This window comes from Thyridium curvatum (assembly GCF_004353045.1).
Source record: "Thyridium curvatum strain D216 chromosome Unknown NODE_42_length_358865_cov_86.645117, whole genome shotgun sequence".
Lineage (NCBI taxonomy): Eukaryota > Fungi > Ascomycota > Sordariomycetes > Thyridiales > Thyridiaceae > Thyridium > Thyridium curvatum.
The window spans coordinates 161,534-177,752 of record NW_022156797.1 but is presented as its reverse complement, the minus strand read 5'-3'; the positions used below and the strand labels follow the sequence as shown (position 1 = coordinate 177,752).

Sequence of the window (16,219 nt, the reverse complement as noted above, 5' to 3'; positions counted from 1 at the left end):
TGATGTCGGGAGGGGTTTGAGGCCTCCTCAGCCTGGTCGGAAAAGGCACAATGAGGCTCAACCAATTGGCTGGCCCAACTGACAGCGTCTCGGAGGGCAGCGGCATTTCGTAATTCGAGCAATCAGAACAGGTATTCCAACACCATCCGTACAGATCGTAAGGCCGTTTCCGGACACTGCTCTCTAAAATGTTACCCCCTGAGCAGTGTCAATGAGCGAAGCGAGCAGGTAGGTATCTCCAGTTGATACCGGGAGCAAGCTCGAAGAAGAGAGGAGAGCAGACGACACCTCGGACAGATGCCCGTGAGGCTTGTTGGCCCCCCTTCTGAAAAGAGAGAAGACGACCGAAAGATCGAAGGTATGCCGCGACAAGTGACGTCTCCAGAGCCTAAGCTCTCAAGCGGAGCTCGATCCGCGCCCTCTCGCACGGCTGCTGGCACTGCGGGCACTCCCAGCCGCACTCGTCGACGTAGACCCGCGCGAGGCACTTGCTGTTGCTGCAGCGCCACCAGCCCCGGTCGACGCGGCACCCGTCCGGAAGGCCGCTCTTGTTGCGCTTCATGAGGTCCTCCTTGTGGTAGTCGCGCAGGTGGTCGCGGTAGTGGTCGAGCCGGTGGAAGGGCTTCTGGTGCCGCTGGCACTTGGGGTAGTCGCAGCGGTGCTCCTTCTGCGAGCAGCCGTGCACCTGCTGCATGTGCCGGTCGAGGTCGGCGCTGCGCGCGAAGCTCTTGATGCAGTCCTTGAAGAGGCAGGCGTACTTCTTCTCCTTCTCGGCGCCGCCGCCGCGCCTTTTCTTGGACGGGCCCTGCTCCTCCTCGGACCTGTGGTTGGCGGGCAGCACCGTGTTAGCTCTTTGGTATTCCCCTGTCTTTGTGGAGAATAGAAAAAAGACTTTCGACCTACCCCTGATATTCGGTGTAGGGAGACTGTTGCATGTCTCCCCCTGAGTAAAAGTCAGAAGCGGAAGTCCCGGTACTGGCACCAGAACCTGAGCGTTGCATAGTAGTGGGATAGTAGTAGCGACCATCGGGCGACACCGGGCCGTAGTGTTGGTAGTGCTGGTAGCTCATGGCGAAGAATGCTCACTCCTTATTATATATATGCTTGATTATCTGAGGTAGTATCACCGTTCTGTATGCCGGTGCATTGTATTTTTATATGAGAAGGATGGGGTGGGTGCCAGACGAAGCTGCTATCTGAAGACACAGTTCATAGACGAGGAGTGTCGAGCAGTTCGAGAGATAGGTTCATTCAGATATATATCCTTGTGAGCTGGTGTTGTTGATGTCTGGGAGTCGTCTGAGTGGGCACGACGGGGTGGAGGATGTGTGTCAGGATGGATGTGTATTGCTCAAGTTATAGTCTGCGTTGATTTCAGAATCGATACACCGAATCAAGGTGAGGCGAGCAATGGGTGTGCTCAAATTTAAGACGGTGAGGGGGCTTTGTAAAAGGGTGCCATGCGTGGACCACAACAACACGCTGTCAACCACTCGGGTTTGAAGCAGAGATAGATCGTGCAGATTGAGGGTCATGGCTGAGCAATGAGGCACGAAGCACGAAGCGAACAGAACGAGGGCAAACACCTGAAGTTGCTACTCGATTATATGGGGAAGCCATGGCTGCCTCGAGATCGCCGTTGACGTGCGTTACAAGCAAGTGCAGACGTGGCTGGCATTAACTTCCATGAACATTTGTTTTGCACGTTGTAAGGGGTTTACCAAGCCACCGGCGGCACACCCCGAACTAAGACCACCTGTAGTGGAAACACGTTTAAGTAGTTTCGGTGTAGTAGCGAGGGTATAAACAAGACGCAGACCAATCAGGTCCTAGAGCGGAGGCGCAGGAGGTGTATGAGGGTAGTATTCCGACAAGATCGTGGCTACTGAGGCCGGAATCTGGAACGCTTCCGCGCCTATCGTCAAAAACGAGGCACCCATAGAAAGAAAGAATGTTGTCAACTATGATTGTGTCAAGGATCACATGAAGACAGAGGTCGAGGCGCGGTAGTGAGCCTCGTGGTCCACCCTGGAGAGAGACGCCGTGGCCGATGCTGTGCCTGGGGGTGCTAGTTCGACAACGATCCTAGCCAAGATGCGGACAGCCCCGAACTGCGTCCACTAGGGGTGTTTCAATGTTTGAGAGGTTCAGTCTCAAGTAATCGAGCCAGGGATGAGGGTCCGATACAATGCTGTAGGTCCCATCTGATGTGCCGAAGCCGGCTGGCAAGGACTCTGCAAGCGCCCTCGTCGTGGGGCAGCGCAGCTTAGTAGCAGAGAGTTCTGAAAAGAACAATGTACTTATTCAAGAGATGGCAGATACATCGTCAAGTGGAGGGCGCGCGAGTGAGCTGTATGTCGCTGAGGCTGATGGCCGTGGTATCTGGCACAGCCGCAGCCTGATGGACTTGCTGGCCGACCGCCGGCCACTTGGCCCGCGTGTCTGGCAGAGGTCCCTCTTATGACTCAGCCTCTTGTCGAGTGTAACTGCTTCCCCGATTTCCAAGAAGGGCTTGGATTGCTTTTGGGATTTGATACGTCCATGCCATAGGGCAGTGTTGCGGGGTGGTTTGCGCCTTGAGAAATGCCCAAGCCGCAGCCTCAGTGTTGCCTAACTGCGACTTGTCAGTCGTGACCAACCACAGCAATCATCGCTTTCAGAGCGGAAAGAATCGCGATGAACAATGAATGACCTAGAAACTCGATTCTCACAATTGGGGACCCCGGGCTCCTGCTCGGCCTATCTCGCAACGACTCCGGATGGGGCTGGAGGACTCGCGCGTGCCGCGGTAGGGCCGCGCATTGCGTCCTTTTCCCTGCTGCATAGATGGACATCTTTTTTTGACGCTTGCTTCTTTTCCTAGTTTTGCATAACATCATCTCTATCGCCGAATTTTCTCCATTGAATGCGAAAGTGCGAATGGTGGTAAGCCATCATCTGGAGGGCCGTTAGAACGCATGTTCGGGGATGGTGGAACGGGGAAGTTGAACGACCGTTCGTCGTTGTTCCTCTCTGCAAAAACACTCGTTGTTCCCCCTTGTCACTGTACACACACGTGGAAGGAACCGTCGATCACTACTTCCCTCTGTCCTGTCAGTTCGTCACAGCGCACGAGTGGCGCAGGCCTGGACCATTTCCCCGTCCAGTGCAGGGGACCTGCCTGTTCGACTTCTCGGTGGTCATCTTTCTTGATACCATCGTGATCATCTTTTCTCCCCTCTTCTCTTTCAAAAGTAATAGCACATTTGAAGCTCCGGCACCTCATCATGCCGCTCGCCTTGTTTCCAAAGATGAGCACTCGCCCCTTTTTTTCGGTAACAAGACGGGGCGAGCAAGCGAGCAGCAAGACAGCGTAGCTCGAGCACACCCGCACGCATAACCCCTCACCTGCGCCCTTCCATTCAGAGAGCTCGGTCAAGGCCCGGTCGAAGATCCCTCACCCCTCGACCCCTGCATCTGAGGCTTCTGCTTCTTCCTATTATTTCCTCTTTTCGCCAGGGCGGACGACGACCTGTAAACGTGTGTCATCGTGATTGAACCGGCCTCTTGAACCGCTCCCATGGTAGCGGATGAACGGAGATCGTCGCCGGCAAGGGTGTGTGTGTGTGAGATCTAGACCGAAATGTCCCTTGGAGCAGAGACCCCTCCCATTAGACATACATAACTCTGGTGTCGTACAGGGGCGAAGTAGGATCGAGGGAGTGCTATAGAAAAATCAAGATTCTAGAAAAAAAAAGGAGCAAGTCAGCCCGGGCGCGGCAGAAAAGAGAGCACGCAATAGGCAACCGGGCAGACTGTGGCTTTCATATATTGCTGAATCTTTGGGCATCAAGTCGCCAACCACGACCGAAAGGCATCAATGCATGCATCTCGCAGACCACACGAGTTACACTTTCTGCTCGTGGGAGATAATACCAAGAGCGGGAGCGCTTTGAGGTGTGGGGGGTGCTGCCACGTATTCCTGCTCGGAAGCGATCGCAGCTCATCCGTTGCGCGAATATGCGACTGCCCAATTGCTTTGGCACAAGATGGGTGCCAGGGAAAGCTGCACTTTCTTGAAGCCGAGTGCTAGACTAAAGTAATGGGTGGCAACCAATAGCTTCGGACGGACATCGACACCGATGGACACAAGATGCTGCAGTCATGTGAAGCATGTGAAGGACGAGGCTTCATCGATGGAGGCAGCTGAAGATGGAGACACGCAGAGACGCCCTGCTGCCCAGACCGTTCTCTATTGTAGACGGCTCAGAATAAAGTAGAGCTAATATCACAAACACACACACCCACACACAGGACATCTGACATCTGACATCTGACGACGAATGCAGACCCAACCATTTCAACCATTTCAACAGGGCCAGCCCGCTTCCCCCCGGGGAATTGCCCTTTCCCACAATGCCCAGAGAAAGGAGGCATGACCGTAAAAAGACAACGAAAAAAACCAGGCGAGATCGATTGGATGGCATCTAGCCGAACATGGAGGGAAAGTGAGGCCAGACACCTAACAAGACGACGAAAAAGGGAGTAAGAATGACGTGGGAGGCCCGAGCGAGACACAACGTCTAGACGTCGTCCTCGAGGAACTTGTAGGCAAACTTGAAGTCTGCCTTCCTCCGATTCATCCTGCATGGTGCTGTCAGTAATGCGTTCTCGTGCAATGCTAGGGTCCTTCGGTGTTTTATAACAGGTGCACTTACCATGTGCTCTCGTAGTCAAAGAACCGGTAGGTGCCTTGCTCAAACTCCTCCGTGATGCTCTTGGGCTCCTCGTGGCGCTGGAACCACGTCTGGTACTGCTTGTGGAACCGCCAGCTCTGGTCCTTGAGCGCCTTGGCCGCGAGATACTGCTGGTAGGTGCCCTGCTTGTAGTAAAAGACGTAGAACAGCGTGTCCGGCTCGATGCGGTTGTACAGACGCGGGTCGTCAAAGATGCTGAGGGGCTCCTGGGGGTACTGAGAGGACGATTGAAACTTGACATCCGGCTGGTAACCCCGCGGCGCCTCAGAGTCTGTCGTGTCTGGCGCGGTGGCCTGCGAGTGAGCGAGCATGAGAAGGGACGCCGCCGAGTTCGCCGGCGCGGCACGCTTCTTGCCCGCCTCGAAAGACTCGACGAGATCTTGCAGAGATGCCGGGAGGTGGTAAATCGACTCCTCCTCTTGTTCTGCTACCGCAGCCGGTGCCGCCTTGACGCCGTTTGCCATGCCGTTGGCGTGGCCTGCTGATGATGATGATGCTATTAGCCGAGGTTCATTCTGTTCATTCGAAGACGACTCGGCATTACCTTTTGAGGAACCCGCCATCTCCGCCGGCGTGGACGCTGCTGCTGCGGCTGCGGCTGCGGCAGCTGCCTTGCCCAGTGCTTTACTGGACTTGCCCTCGGCCTTGGTACTCGTTGGTGCGGCTGTGGGTTGAGTTGTCTGCGGCGCGACCTGAGCAGGCTGTATGGAAGCTATGCTCGGAGAATTCGCTGCGCTCGTCCTGACTTGTGCAGGTGTTGCTGATGGCGGTGGCGGTAACGGTGCAATCCCGACGCTGTTCTTATCACTCGCAGCCGCGGCGGCAGCGGCAGAGGCATACTTGAGACCCTCAGCAGGTCGCGCGGGTAGCGCTGCCGGTTTCATAGCGGAATTGCTTGATGCCCCATTGCCGATCGTAGGCAGCGGAGTATGTAGTGTTGCGAGTGTTGGTAAGGGCGATTTGAGTTGCGCCGATGGCCTCCTCCCCGATGACGCTGCCACGGCCTCGGTCGCTGGTGTTCGCGCTTTCCCACTCGTGACGTTCGGCGCCCTGACTTCCGGTTCTATCGTCTCCTCCTGCACTGATTGCGTGTCTTGTGATGATCCCTTGTCGCCGTCCTGGTTCATGCCGTAGGCATCCTCCTCGTCATGCAGCGCCAGGTCGTCGTACATGGTGTCATCCTCCATGAAGTCGTCGTTCATGTTGTCGGTGACATAGTACCGTATACTCTCCTCGAGCTCGTTGACCTGCTCGACCTCGACACCGCCGTTCTCGAGAGATCTCCGAATCAGCTCCAACTTCCCTTGATGCCACTTATGCCGCTCGATGGAGGCCTCGATCTCGGCTATCCGCTCTGCCTTGGCCGCCTGGCCCTTGCCCTTCTTCATGGTGGCTTGTATCGACTCGCTCTCGGCCTCGAGGGCCTCGATCTGTTGCTCCAGCTCGTCGACCTGACTACTCAGGAACTCGCCGCATTCTACCTTGGCCTGCTCTTTGGGGTCCAGCTTCGCCGCTGCAGACAAGCCTTCCTTAGAGTAGGCCTTGGTCTTCATCGCCTTCTCGACCGCTTTGAACTTCTCCATTTGCTATTTTGAAACGTCAGTACTTTTCTGGTAGACCAGAGCCCGCGTGCGTGTGCCCCTTGGGAGAGAGAGAGAGAGAGGCCGAACCGTTTCGATGAGCCTCCGGTGATCCAATAGAGGAGCCTTGTCCTTGATATCGTTACTTGCTGCCCATGTCTTGATCTGGTCACGAAGCCTCTGCAGCTTCTTGATCTCGCGCTTGAGGTTGTCCTCGAGCTTCTCCTTTTGCGCCGGGTTATTTGACTGTTCGATCTTCTCGTAGATGCCCTCGAACTCTGCGACGCCTTCCGCCACCTTCTTGAAGCACTTGTCCACCTCCTGCTGCAATTTCCTTGCCGCCATGGTGCCGGTCGATGACTGCGACGATGGGTTTTGAGATTGATCAGAGGCTGGGTGTGGAGGGGGAGGGGGATGAGGGAGAGCTCGTGATGGTCGTCGGCTGGCTGGTCCTTAAGCTTTTCACAAGCTCAATGTCAGTACTCGGTGAAGTTTGCTTGGCGGCGGGCTGGGAGTCGTACAAATGGGGGCCGGCACCGAAAATACAGGCACTGGTGTTGAGAACGCCCAGCGCGGGTGGTTTGGCTGTTTGGGGGGGTGCAGGATGACAGCGCAGCTGCTGGGTATCCGACTGGATGAGGCTGTTTGGTGTTCTGAATCGCCAACAAGCAATCAAAGGCATCACACAGGTGCAGTAGGGCGGTTGCAGGGGCCTGGCTTAGTGGAATGGGCCCCCACTTGTATCCTCAGGCTGGCCTTGTTAGGGGTTGAGGACCTGGGGATGCTCGCTAACAATGAGATTGGGGATATCTGAGGAATTTGTGAGAAGAAAGTCAATTGAGGGACTTCATTGACTTTATCTTTTGCCTTTAATTTCCAACAAGGAGCTGATCACAGGGCGTTTTCCCTCTTGGAGAGACTGACAGCACTATCTGGACGAGCCGGGAGTGACATGTGGGTGGGAGGCTGCATGGGCCAAACACGGCTGCATCTGGTGTGCGGTTCCACCAGGCCAGCTGAATTGGACAAAAACGCCAGTTCATCAGAGCAAAAGTCTGCGCCTCTCCATCAGGTCCCCACTTTGACCTCATTGCTTTTGATAACGTCTTCCGAGGCTGCACTAACAAGTCCTCGCCCGGGCCAGGCTGCTAGCTGTTAGCACACACACACCTCCCCTTTGTGCCGTTTGCTTGTTTTGCATGCAGGCTATGACTGAAGCCGCTTTTGGGGCTGTAGAAAAAGCAACCCGGGAGGGACAATAGGCCGGTTCTGGCCCTTGTAGTTGCATTGAATAAGCAACTTGCCACTTGTGCGCAAACAACGAGGAGAAGCGACCCCGGGCCGAGTCACAATGAAGGGTGAGTCTCCCAAATGGCAAGCCCCGGGATGCTGAGTTCCCTATCGCTGACATGAGACATGCTTTTCAGCGATCCTCCAGCGTGTTCTTTCCGCCTCGGTCACGGTGGACAAGGAGGTAGTGTCATCCATAGGCAAAGGCATTCTCGTGTTTGCTGCTGTTGCTCCGGGTGATACAGAGAAAGAGGCCGACAGTCTAGCAAACAAGGTGGTCAAGATGAGACTCTGGGACGATGAGGCCGGTGGCCGGTGGAAGCACAGTGTCCAGGACATCGAGGGAGAAGTTCTCTGTGTATCACAGTTTACTCTGCTAGCCTCAACGAAGAAGGGCAGCAAGCCAGACTTCCACGGTGCTCAGGGCGGTCCCGAAGCCAAGAGGCTGTATCATTACTTTTTGCAAAAAGTGCGGGATGGCTACAATGCAGACAAGGTCAAGGATGGCGTGTTTCAGGCCATGATGGAGGTCGCCCTCGTAAATGACGGTCCGGTAAGTGCTTGAGCATAACACACCTAAGATTGGCTCAGTTCTTTTTCTTCCAAGACTGACAAGGCAACCAAGGTCACGCTGGAACTCAATGCAAACCCTCCGCCTACAGTCAAAGGCCCCGAGAAGAAGGCCGAGAAGAAACCTGCTGCCAAGACAGATGGCCCAAGTGCCGATGGCACACAGTAGCCTCGTCGAGCGGGATGGATGGGAATGCTGGACATCACATGAGACGATGTAATGTTACGAGTAGTTTCTGCGAGGAGTAGGCAAGTAGGTAACGATGATATGTGGGAAGGGATGCAGATATGACTAGACATAGAAACAGACAAATAGAGAAGTGAAGCCTACACTCGGTACTGGCCGGGAGTCTTCGTCGTCGCTAGGTATCTCCCAGACACTACTGTTGACGAGGCACCGTTTCCTGAAATAGATTCATGATCGATTTGTTATCTAAAAACCTTTGCATATTCAATCAAGTGAAGAATTGCCAGGTAACAAGATCGAAGCTTGCGTAGCTGTCTGGACCAAAGATGTCCAGCTTCGACCTGATCTTTCTTGGCAGTCGAAAGGTACCTATGGTCTCATCGTCTTGTCAATGGAGTGAAAGCACGTAGGTAGGTACCTTACCCCACGCCGGGACGCCGGGAATGGAAGCTGACTGTCCCTCTGAAGACAGCTCCAATCCACTGTAGCTAGTGGCTTGTCCTCGGGGAGTCTTGCCCCACCAGAGGTGGAAGCCAAACAATGGCATAGAAGATTCCCGAAGATTGCCTGGCCCTCAGACAAGCTGCCCATAACTGCAACCGATCCAGGTCTGTTGACCATATTCTTAGAAGCCATTCACCTGTATTGTCAGATCAATTGCAGACTCTCTTCTGTTCAGCAGCGTGACTTTTCTTTTCGGCGCCAAGCGACCAACTCGCGCAAAAAGCACACAGCCCTGACTGACTCCTACCCCTCCTTCATTGTCACCCGAGCCTGATTCACCATTTCGAGAGCTCTCTCTCTCTCTCTTTGCAGCTCTCCGCTCTCAGCGCACTCGCAAAAGACAAAACCAACCTCCCCACACCTCAGATCAGCATGGCGACCGAAGAGGCCAAGAAGAGCCGCACCCGCGTCTTCTTCGACATCACGATCGGCGGCAAGAACGCCGGCCGCATCGCCTTTGAGCTCTACGACGACATCGTCCCCAAGACGGCCGAGAACTTCCGCTGCCTGTGCACCGGCGAGAAGGGCCTCGGCAAGTCGGGCAAGCCCCTGCACTACAAGGGGTCGCTCTTCCATCGTGTGATTAAGCAGTTCATGATCCAGGGCGGCGACTTTACCGAGGGCAATGGCACCGGCGGCGAGTCCATCTACGGCACCAAGTTCGAGGACGAGAACTTCCAGCTCAAGCACGACAAGCCTTTCCTGCTGAGCATGGCCAACGCCGGACCCGGTAAGCTAGCTCCCTCGTATAATCACTCGATTCGCTGCATCGATTTCTTTCTCCTGGGGTCGACCGCGAAGCTAACTCCGCAATTCGTCCGCAGGCACCAATGGCTCCCAGTTCTTCGTCACGACCGTCAAGACCCCCCACCTCGACGGCAAGCACGTCGTCTTCGGCGAGGTCATCTCGGGCAAGTCCATCGTGCGCCAGATCGAGAACCTGCCCACCCAGTCCGGCGACAAGCCCGCCAAGGACGCCGTCATCGCCGACTGCGGCGAGCTCACCGGCGACGACATCCCCGGCGACGCGCCCAAGGCGCCCGACGCCCTCGGCGACGCCTACGAGGACTACCCCGAGGACGAGGCCGACGGCGACAAGGAGCTCTCGGCCGAGAGGGTCCTCAAGATCGCCACCGACTGCAAGGACTTTGGCAACAAGGCCTTCAAGGCCGGCGAGTTCGAGCGCGCGCTCGACAAGTACAGCAAGGGCCTGCGCTACCTCAACGAGGACCCGGACCTCGACGCCGCCCCCGAGGGCACAAAGGCCAAGATGGACGCCGTCCGCTTCACCCTCAACAGCAACTCGGCCCTCATGAACATCAAGCTCCGGCACTGGGGCGACGCCCGCGCCGCCGCCTGCAACGCCCTCGAGGTCGCCGGCATCACCGACGCCGAGCGCGCAAAGGCCCTCTACCGCCGCGCCCTGACGAGCATCCAGATGAAGGACGAGGACGAGGCCCTCAACGACCTCGAGGAGGCCAACAAGCTGGTCCCCGGCGACGCCGCCATCACCAAGGAGCTGACGGCCGTCAAGAGCGCGGCGGCTAAGAGGCGCCAGAAGGAGAAGGCTGCCTACAGCAAGTTCTTCTCTTGAAGCTCCCATCGGCATGGAGAGCAACTTGTGAGCGTTTGATGGATGACGAGAGACCGGGTTTTTCGATCGGGCAGAAGAAGCATGATGACGACGACTACGGCATGGTTCACGGGCTTTTCTTATGGCCCATTCATTTGTACAGGAAGCCGGCGTCACCGGAACGGACAAAAAAGGACCAAGGCGTAGATACCTAGAGAAATTGCACTAGATACACCTCAAGACAAAGACTGCGGTGTACGTTTCTCATTCCAATAGCTCATCGAGGGCTTCTATGCTACCCTTCAAGCTGTATATTTCATATCTCTCTGTCTGTCTCTGCGCGTGTCTCCTCGAGAACACACACGTGTGGAAGTGAAAAAGAATAAAACCAAGCTCCCAGACAACGAATGCGTCCGGTATGGGAATCTTGGGGAACCTGTTCTCCCTTGCTTTTCCTCCCCTCCCCGTCTGATGCAAGAATGCCTGTCTCCTCCAACGAATACGGAAGTTCATGAATCTTTTTGCCGAATCGTGTCCTGTCTTTTGAGCGAAGGGATATAATAGTCGACAAAACGCCGTATGCTTTTGTTTCGTGCTAAACAGCCAGGCAAGAAGGACGAAAAGAAATGTGTGTGTGAGAGAAAGGGAGCAAGAAGCGAAAAGCTAGAAGAGAGAGAAGGAAAGATAAGAAAAACACAAGACTAGAGCCGCCGCCGAATTCTTTCGCCCATAAAAGAACCTGTCTCGAGATAGAGGTGAGATGAGAGAGGAAAAGGAAAATAAAGAAATCCCGTATCAACACCAGTAGCCAGTCGCGCTGCCTCGCCCTGCCGTCTCAGCTAAACCTCGACGTGGCATCGCTCCCGCTCATGCTCCCACTGCCCCACGACTCGCCAAATCCAAACCCAGGCGCCTTCTCCTTATCCTTGCCGTTGTTGTTGATATTGCCGGGCGCGAACCGCCCTCCCGCCGGGCTGGAGCCTTCGGGACTCCTGTCCCGCCCCTTGCGCGTGATGAACCCGCTCAGGAACTTGCGCGCGTGCTTGCCGTTGCGCAGGCTGCGCATCGTCCCGCCCACGTCCGACGACCCGCTGACCTGCCGCTGCGAGGACGGCCCGGCGCCGGGGTACACGCTGGTGCCCCTCACGCCGGTGCGGTGCTGCAGGCCCTCGGTGCTGAATTCGCTGCCCGACGAGCCGGGAGGGCGCATCATGCCGTCAAAGTCGGCGCCGACGCCGGCGTTGCTGGCACCCGTCCACGCAGCCGTCGAGGTCATCGTGTCGGACAGCGAGGCGTAGTCGAGCAGCTCCGCGAGCTCGCTGCTCATCTGGGACGCGCCGTCCTCGGCGGACGCGGCCGCCGCAGCGCGGCTTTCCTGCAGATGCTCGGCGCAATGCTCGGTACGGTGGTGCAGGTCGGCACAGAGGCCGTGAAACTCGAGCAGCGGACCCTCGTAGAGGTGCGTCTCGGTAGAGCCGGGCGGGTGCGACTCGACCCACATGCGCACAAGGGCGGCGTAATTGCGCGGGTAGTCGACGAGGTACGGCAGGCTGGGGAAACCTTCGCCGGCGATGGGGTCGAGGCGCTTGAGCACCGTGTTGGGCGCCGAGTAGGCCGGCACGTGGGCCGGGGTAGCTCGCTCAGCAGGGATGGCGCAGACGGCGTCGATGAAGTCGCGGACCGACTTGCGCTGGGCGTTGATGAAGCGATTCATGGGCTCCATCCAAGCCTCCTTCTTGCCGATGGCCGAGAGGTTCGCCAGCGCCTGCAGGGTTTTAGCGATGAGGGTTAGAGTGCGCTGGGCCCGCGGGCGTGGGTGGTCACGCAGCAGGCCGAAGAGCTTGGGATTCAAAATGGCTGGGCAGATGAAGCGCAGGAAGAGGAAGCCCGAGACGCTGGTGTAGGCGACGGTGCGAAGGAAGTCGCCGTACCGGTCCTCGGCGACGGCGCGGACGTACTTGAGGATCTGGCGGAGCTCGGGCGGTAGGCGCGCGGCCGACTTGATGATGCAGTCCCAGATCTCCTCCGTGAACTGCATCAACAGCTCGAGGTGCTTGGGTAGATCCTCGATAGCTGACAGCTTGGCGGGGTCTAGCTCGCAGTCGGGATTGATCTGGTTGATCTCGAATATCTTGGCTGCCAGAACTTGCTCTAAATATTCCTTGCCGAGGCGTCGCATGTGGCATTCGAGGGCTTGTGTGAGTAAGGAGTTGCCTCGGAAGAGCAAGTTTGCCTCTCCTGCCAATGACTTGCCCATGTCGCGCACGATTGTCTCGCGCTCGGTTGAAGAGTCAATGGATTCACTAGATTTCAGGCGTTTTGAGAATCGCAGTTTCAGGCTCTGCTGGTTGCCAATACCATCAATCTCTTCCTCCACGAGGGCCATGATCCATTCACTGGCCTTTCCGGAAGCCTGATAGATGTTGAGGAAGACTTCGGCAACTCGCCGCGTATTTGAAGGGAGGAAGGCAGCGATCTGTGCAGTCAGCTGAGAGCCGGAATGATGCAGAAGGTCTGCTATAGGTTGATAGTCTTTAGAGAGCAGGACGACGAGTTCCTCTTGATGTATCCGCAGCAGCAGAGAGCCGACGGCGCGCTGCCTCTCGTCATAGATCTGATGCCATTGCTCGTGGTCTTTGCCATTCTCCATTTGAGAAAGCGCTACGTCTACCGAGCCATATGGGAGCTCCTTCACTCCGTATCTCGGAAGGTTCGATGACGAACGGAGCGACTGGCCTAGGGTGTCGAGGTTGCCATCGACCCGTTTGACTACCACTGAGAGGTATGGTAGGGTGGAAGGTAAGTCGACGAAATCGTAGTCCTCTCGCCAGAAAGGGTTCTTTGTATCGGCTTTGACTGTAGTTCTAGCGCGTACCTCGCCGTCGAGCAGAACTTCTGCAAGGTAGTGGCCGACGAGAGAAGGGTCGTTGTCCTTGAAGTGGCGCTCTCCAGAGTTGGCCCCGTCCATCGTCTGGCTCCTCATTTTGGCTTCTGTGAGCCTCAAATTCAGACTCTTTTCTATCCGGAACATTTCAGCGGGCGCATCCGTATCGATGTCGAGGACCTCGTGGAGCGGTTCGTCCTTGGCAGGATCGATGCCGTAGAGCTCGGGAATGGTGAAAGCTCTCAGGAGCACAAACCAGACCTCAAATGCAACCCTGGTGTCAAGGGCTATATATACAGGACGAAAGACGGAGATCTGGGTTGCGGTCGATGCGTATGTGGGGAAGATGGCAATGCAGTATTGCTCTTCCAGTACAGATCTGTCGAGCTGCTGAATGGCGCAGCGCGACAACTGAGAAAGCCCTATGACGCAGAGAACAGAAACGTCGTTGATCGTCATGAGTCGGAGCTCTCCATTTCCTTGGAGCATGCAGGAGACTCTCCTCCAGGATGTCTGAGGAGAACGGAGATCTCGAGTCGATGCCCTCTTCATGATGGCTCGTGGCGTTGCAGCGAGACCTTTGTCCCAGAACATCATCTTTTCCATCTTGATGATGGAGCCATCCTTTGATTTCGCTGCAGATCCTCTCTTCCAAGGGTCATGCGACTCAACGACTGGCATATTTGACTTTTTACCACCACCGGCACCTCTGGCATTTCCAGGGCGGAGTTGCTGCCAGCCAAGCAAAGCGGCGAGCCACAGATCTAGTTCGTTTGTCACAAAGGGACGTAACACAATCTCCAAGGCGAGCTCTGTGCTTGATATCTCAAGAATCACACCTTCATCTTCTGACCTCATGATTGGCATGACTCGGCAGCCTCGAAGGTCTGGGACAATCGCGATATGGAAAGGCCCGTTTTCGCCAGACTCAAACATCAGACTTCCCCGCTCCTCGTCGATATATGCGACACCGGGGTACCATGGCCCTTGCGAATCTGTCTGGTATTCGATCTCACCCCTCATGCGTCCGCACAAAGTCTTCATTGCCAGGAGCATCTTCGGCGCATCTTGCGTGGGCACAGGGACTGGCAGCGAGTCGACGGACGGAGGTCCATTGATTATCGGCGAAGTAGGCCGTGATATCTCTGGGCGTTTCGTCAATCTTCGCGTGCTGTACTTCTTCTCCTTCGAAGCCGAGCGGCCTTGCAAGTCAGATGCCCTCATGGTCGAGGCAGAGTAGCCGTACGCGATCTCGGGCGGGGGTGAATGTAGTGACACGGTCCGCATCTCTTCGACTGGCAGCGACCCGCCCGACGAGAACGACCCCATCCTATGGCGTGCATCGGCGCTCACGGCCGGGGCAAGCTGCTGCCGGAAAACAGTGGCGCCGTCCATTGTGTGTGTTCGTGGCCGAGTCGATGCTTGCGTCTGACGGGGCGGAGGGCTCGACGAAGTGCTGTCGTAGGATCCGGCGCCGGCAACAGGGTCGTTGAACACTATGCCTTGCCTCCTGCTGCTCCCTCCTGCAGAGAGACTGCCGCCGCCCGGTATTGATCTCGGCGAGCTCTGAGGTGACGCAGATTCGAACGGCCGAGCGCCGCTGCGGCCGCCCCGCGCAGCTCCTACTGACCCATCTCGTATGCTCGACTCGTCGTCGGTCGGCTCCGGCGTCACAGACCGGATTGTGTTTTGTTTCATTGTGTTTGATCGGAAGCTGGAGAACAGGTTCCCGGCGGAGGACCTCCGCTCAAGCTTGATGCCTGGAGCCGCGGGCGACTCGGTTGTGGTGGGAGGAGAGATCGTGGGTGCGACAACGGCAGGAGATCTTGCTGGCAACGGCGGCGGATCGTCATCGTTGTGGGGGGAGTGTGCTTCCATTTCGGGCGGGAGCATGCTCTTGAGCCCTTGTCGTATCCCCATTCGCCACGATGCACATCGGGACCACTAGGAAGGATTGGCTTAGTGAAGCTGGGGAGATGCCTCAAGGGGTGCAACAGCTCTTGTCGGATGCGAGGCCTGCACCGACGTATGAGCTTCTCGACAAGAAGGTGTTCAATCCTTGGTTCTTATGGCGTGGACAACAGGTCGGGCAAGAAGCCCTCAAAAAGCGTCCATCTGGTTGCCCCGGGACTAGTTATCGTACGGTGGCCGCGAGCAGCAGCGACTAGAGCAAGGGTTCGGTTTCTGAGAGGCACCAGGAGTGCTGTGCGACCAGGTCTCGTTGAGAGAAGGGTAAGCTTGACTCGGGCATAAAAGTATATGGACAAACGTCACAGCGTCGCAAGCTGAATTGCACAAGATGCTTCTAGAGGCGGACAAGGTTTCCGGACAGCTGGAGATTGATCTTTAATTAGGGCCCAGGGAAGCGTGGGAAGGTAGCATCCGATTCCTCTGAAGTCGTCTGCCTCTTTTTCACCAGGGCGCAGGGGGAGTCAACTCGCACGCAGGCACGCAGGCAAGACCGGTCACAGTTGGAGAGGGATCGACACGGCGTGCGATCTCAGTGGCGGCCGGCGTCCTTGCGTGCATGCGGGGGGTTTTTTGCCTTTGCTCGGTTTGAGGAGAGCTGGGATCGGCTCGAGATCCACTGCGAATTTCGGGACCCTCCTCTGGCCTCTCTGGCTAGCTAACTTAATTAGCGAGCGAGGGAAGCTGCGGGGGAAGGGCACCTGGCTATCTCGAAAATGGGACGAGATGTGAGCGAGCGAGCGAAGCAGCTAAGGTAGCCAGCCAGCCAGCACAGGCAAGCATATGCAAACAAAGGATGGAGGAGGAGCTGCCTCGCTTGACTTTCTACAGTAGCTGCAGGACTTCTCGGCGTATCCCGACCACAAAAGCGATGATGCAGAGATCTCTGCCTGGTTTGTACCTGGGTAATGTAGTTACGTAGGTACC

General features: G+C 56.5%; 5 protein-coding genes across 5 annotated transcripts; 2 read left to right on the top strand and 3 right to left on the bottom strand.

The window, feature by feature from the left end:
- Positions 1-388: 388 nt before the first annotated feature.
- E0L32_007093 (uncharacterized protein) lies at positions 389-1,070 on the bottom strand (the record flags this gene model as incomplete). The annotated part of the gene is made up of 2 exons (XM_031141799.1): positions 389-821; positions 904-1,070. The coding sequence occupies 2 exons, from the start codon at positions 1,068-1,070 to the stop codon at positions 389-391; spliced, it is 600 nt and encodes a 199-aa protein (XP_030993918.1).
- Positions 1,071-4,562: 3,492 nt separating this feature from the next.
- On the bottom strand, positions 4,563-6,661 carry E0L32_007092 (uncharacterized protein; the record flags this gene model as incomplete). The annotated part of the gene is made up of 3 exons (XM_031141798.1): positions 4,563-4,623; positions 4,698-6,322; positions 6,407-6,661. The coding sequence occupies 3 exons, from the start codon at positions 6,659-6,661 to the stop codon at positions 4,563-4,565; spliced, it is 1,941 nt and encodes a 646-aa protein (XP_030993917.1).
- Positions 6,662-7,667: 1,006 nt separating this feature from the next.
- E0L32_007091 (uncharacterized protein) lies at positions 7,668-8,345 on the top strand (the record flags this gene model as incomplete). Its single annotated transcript, XM_031141797.1, has 3 exons — positions 7,668-7,674; positions 7,744-8,159; positions 8,214-8,345. 3 exons carry the CDS (start codon positions 7,668-7,670, stop codon positions 8,343-8,345), a joined length of 555 nt encoding a protein of 184 aa, XP_030993916.1.
- An 894-nt stretch (positions 8,346-9,239) lies between these two features.
- E0L32_007090 (uncharacterized protein) lies at positions 9,240-10,461 on the top strand (the record flags this gene model as incomplete). The annotated part of the gene is made up of 2 exons (XM_031141796.1): positions 9,240-9,597; positions 9,692-10,461. The coding sequence occupies 2 exons, from the start codon at positions 9,240-9,242 to the stop codon at positions 10,459-10,461; spliced, it is 1,128 nt and encodes a 375-aa protein (XP_030993915.1).
- Positions 10,462-11,275: 814 nt separating this feature from the next.
- Positions 11,276-15,202, bottom strand: E0L32_007089 (uncharacterized protein; the record flags this gene model as incomplete). The annotated part of the gene is made up of 1 exon (XM_031141795.1): positions 11,276-15,202. One exon carries the CDS (start codon positions 15,200-15,202, stop codon positions 11,276-11,278), a length of 3,927 nt encoding a protein of 1,308 aa, XP_030993914.1.
- Positions 15,203-16,219: the final 1,017 nt, after the last annotated feature.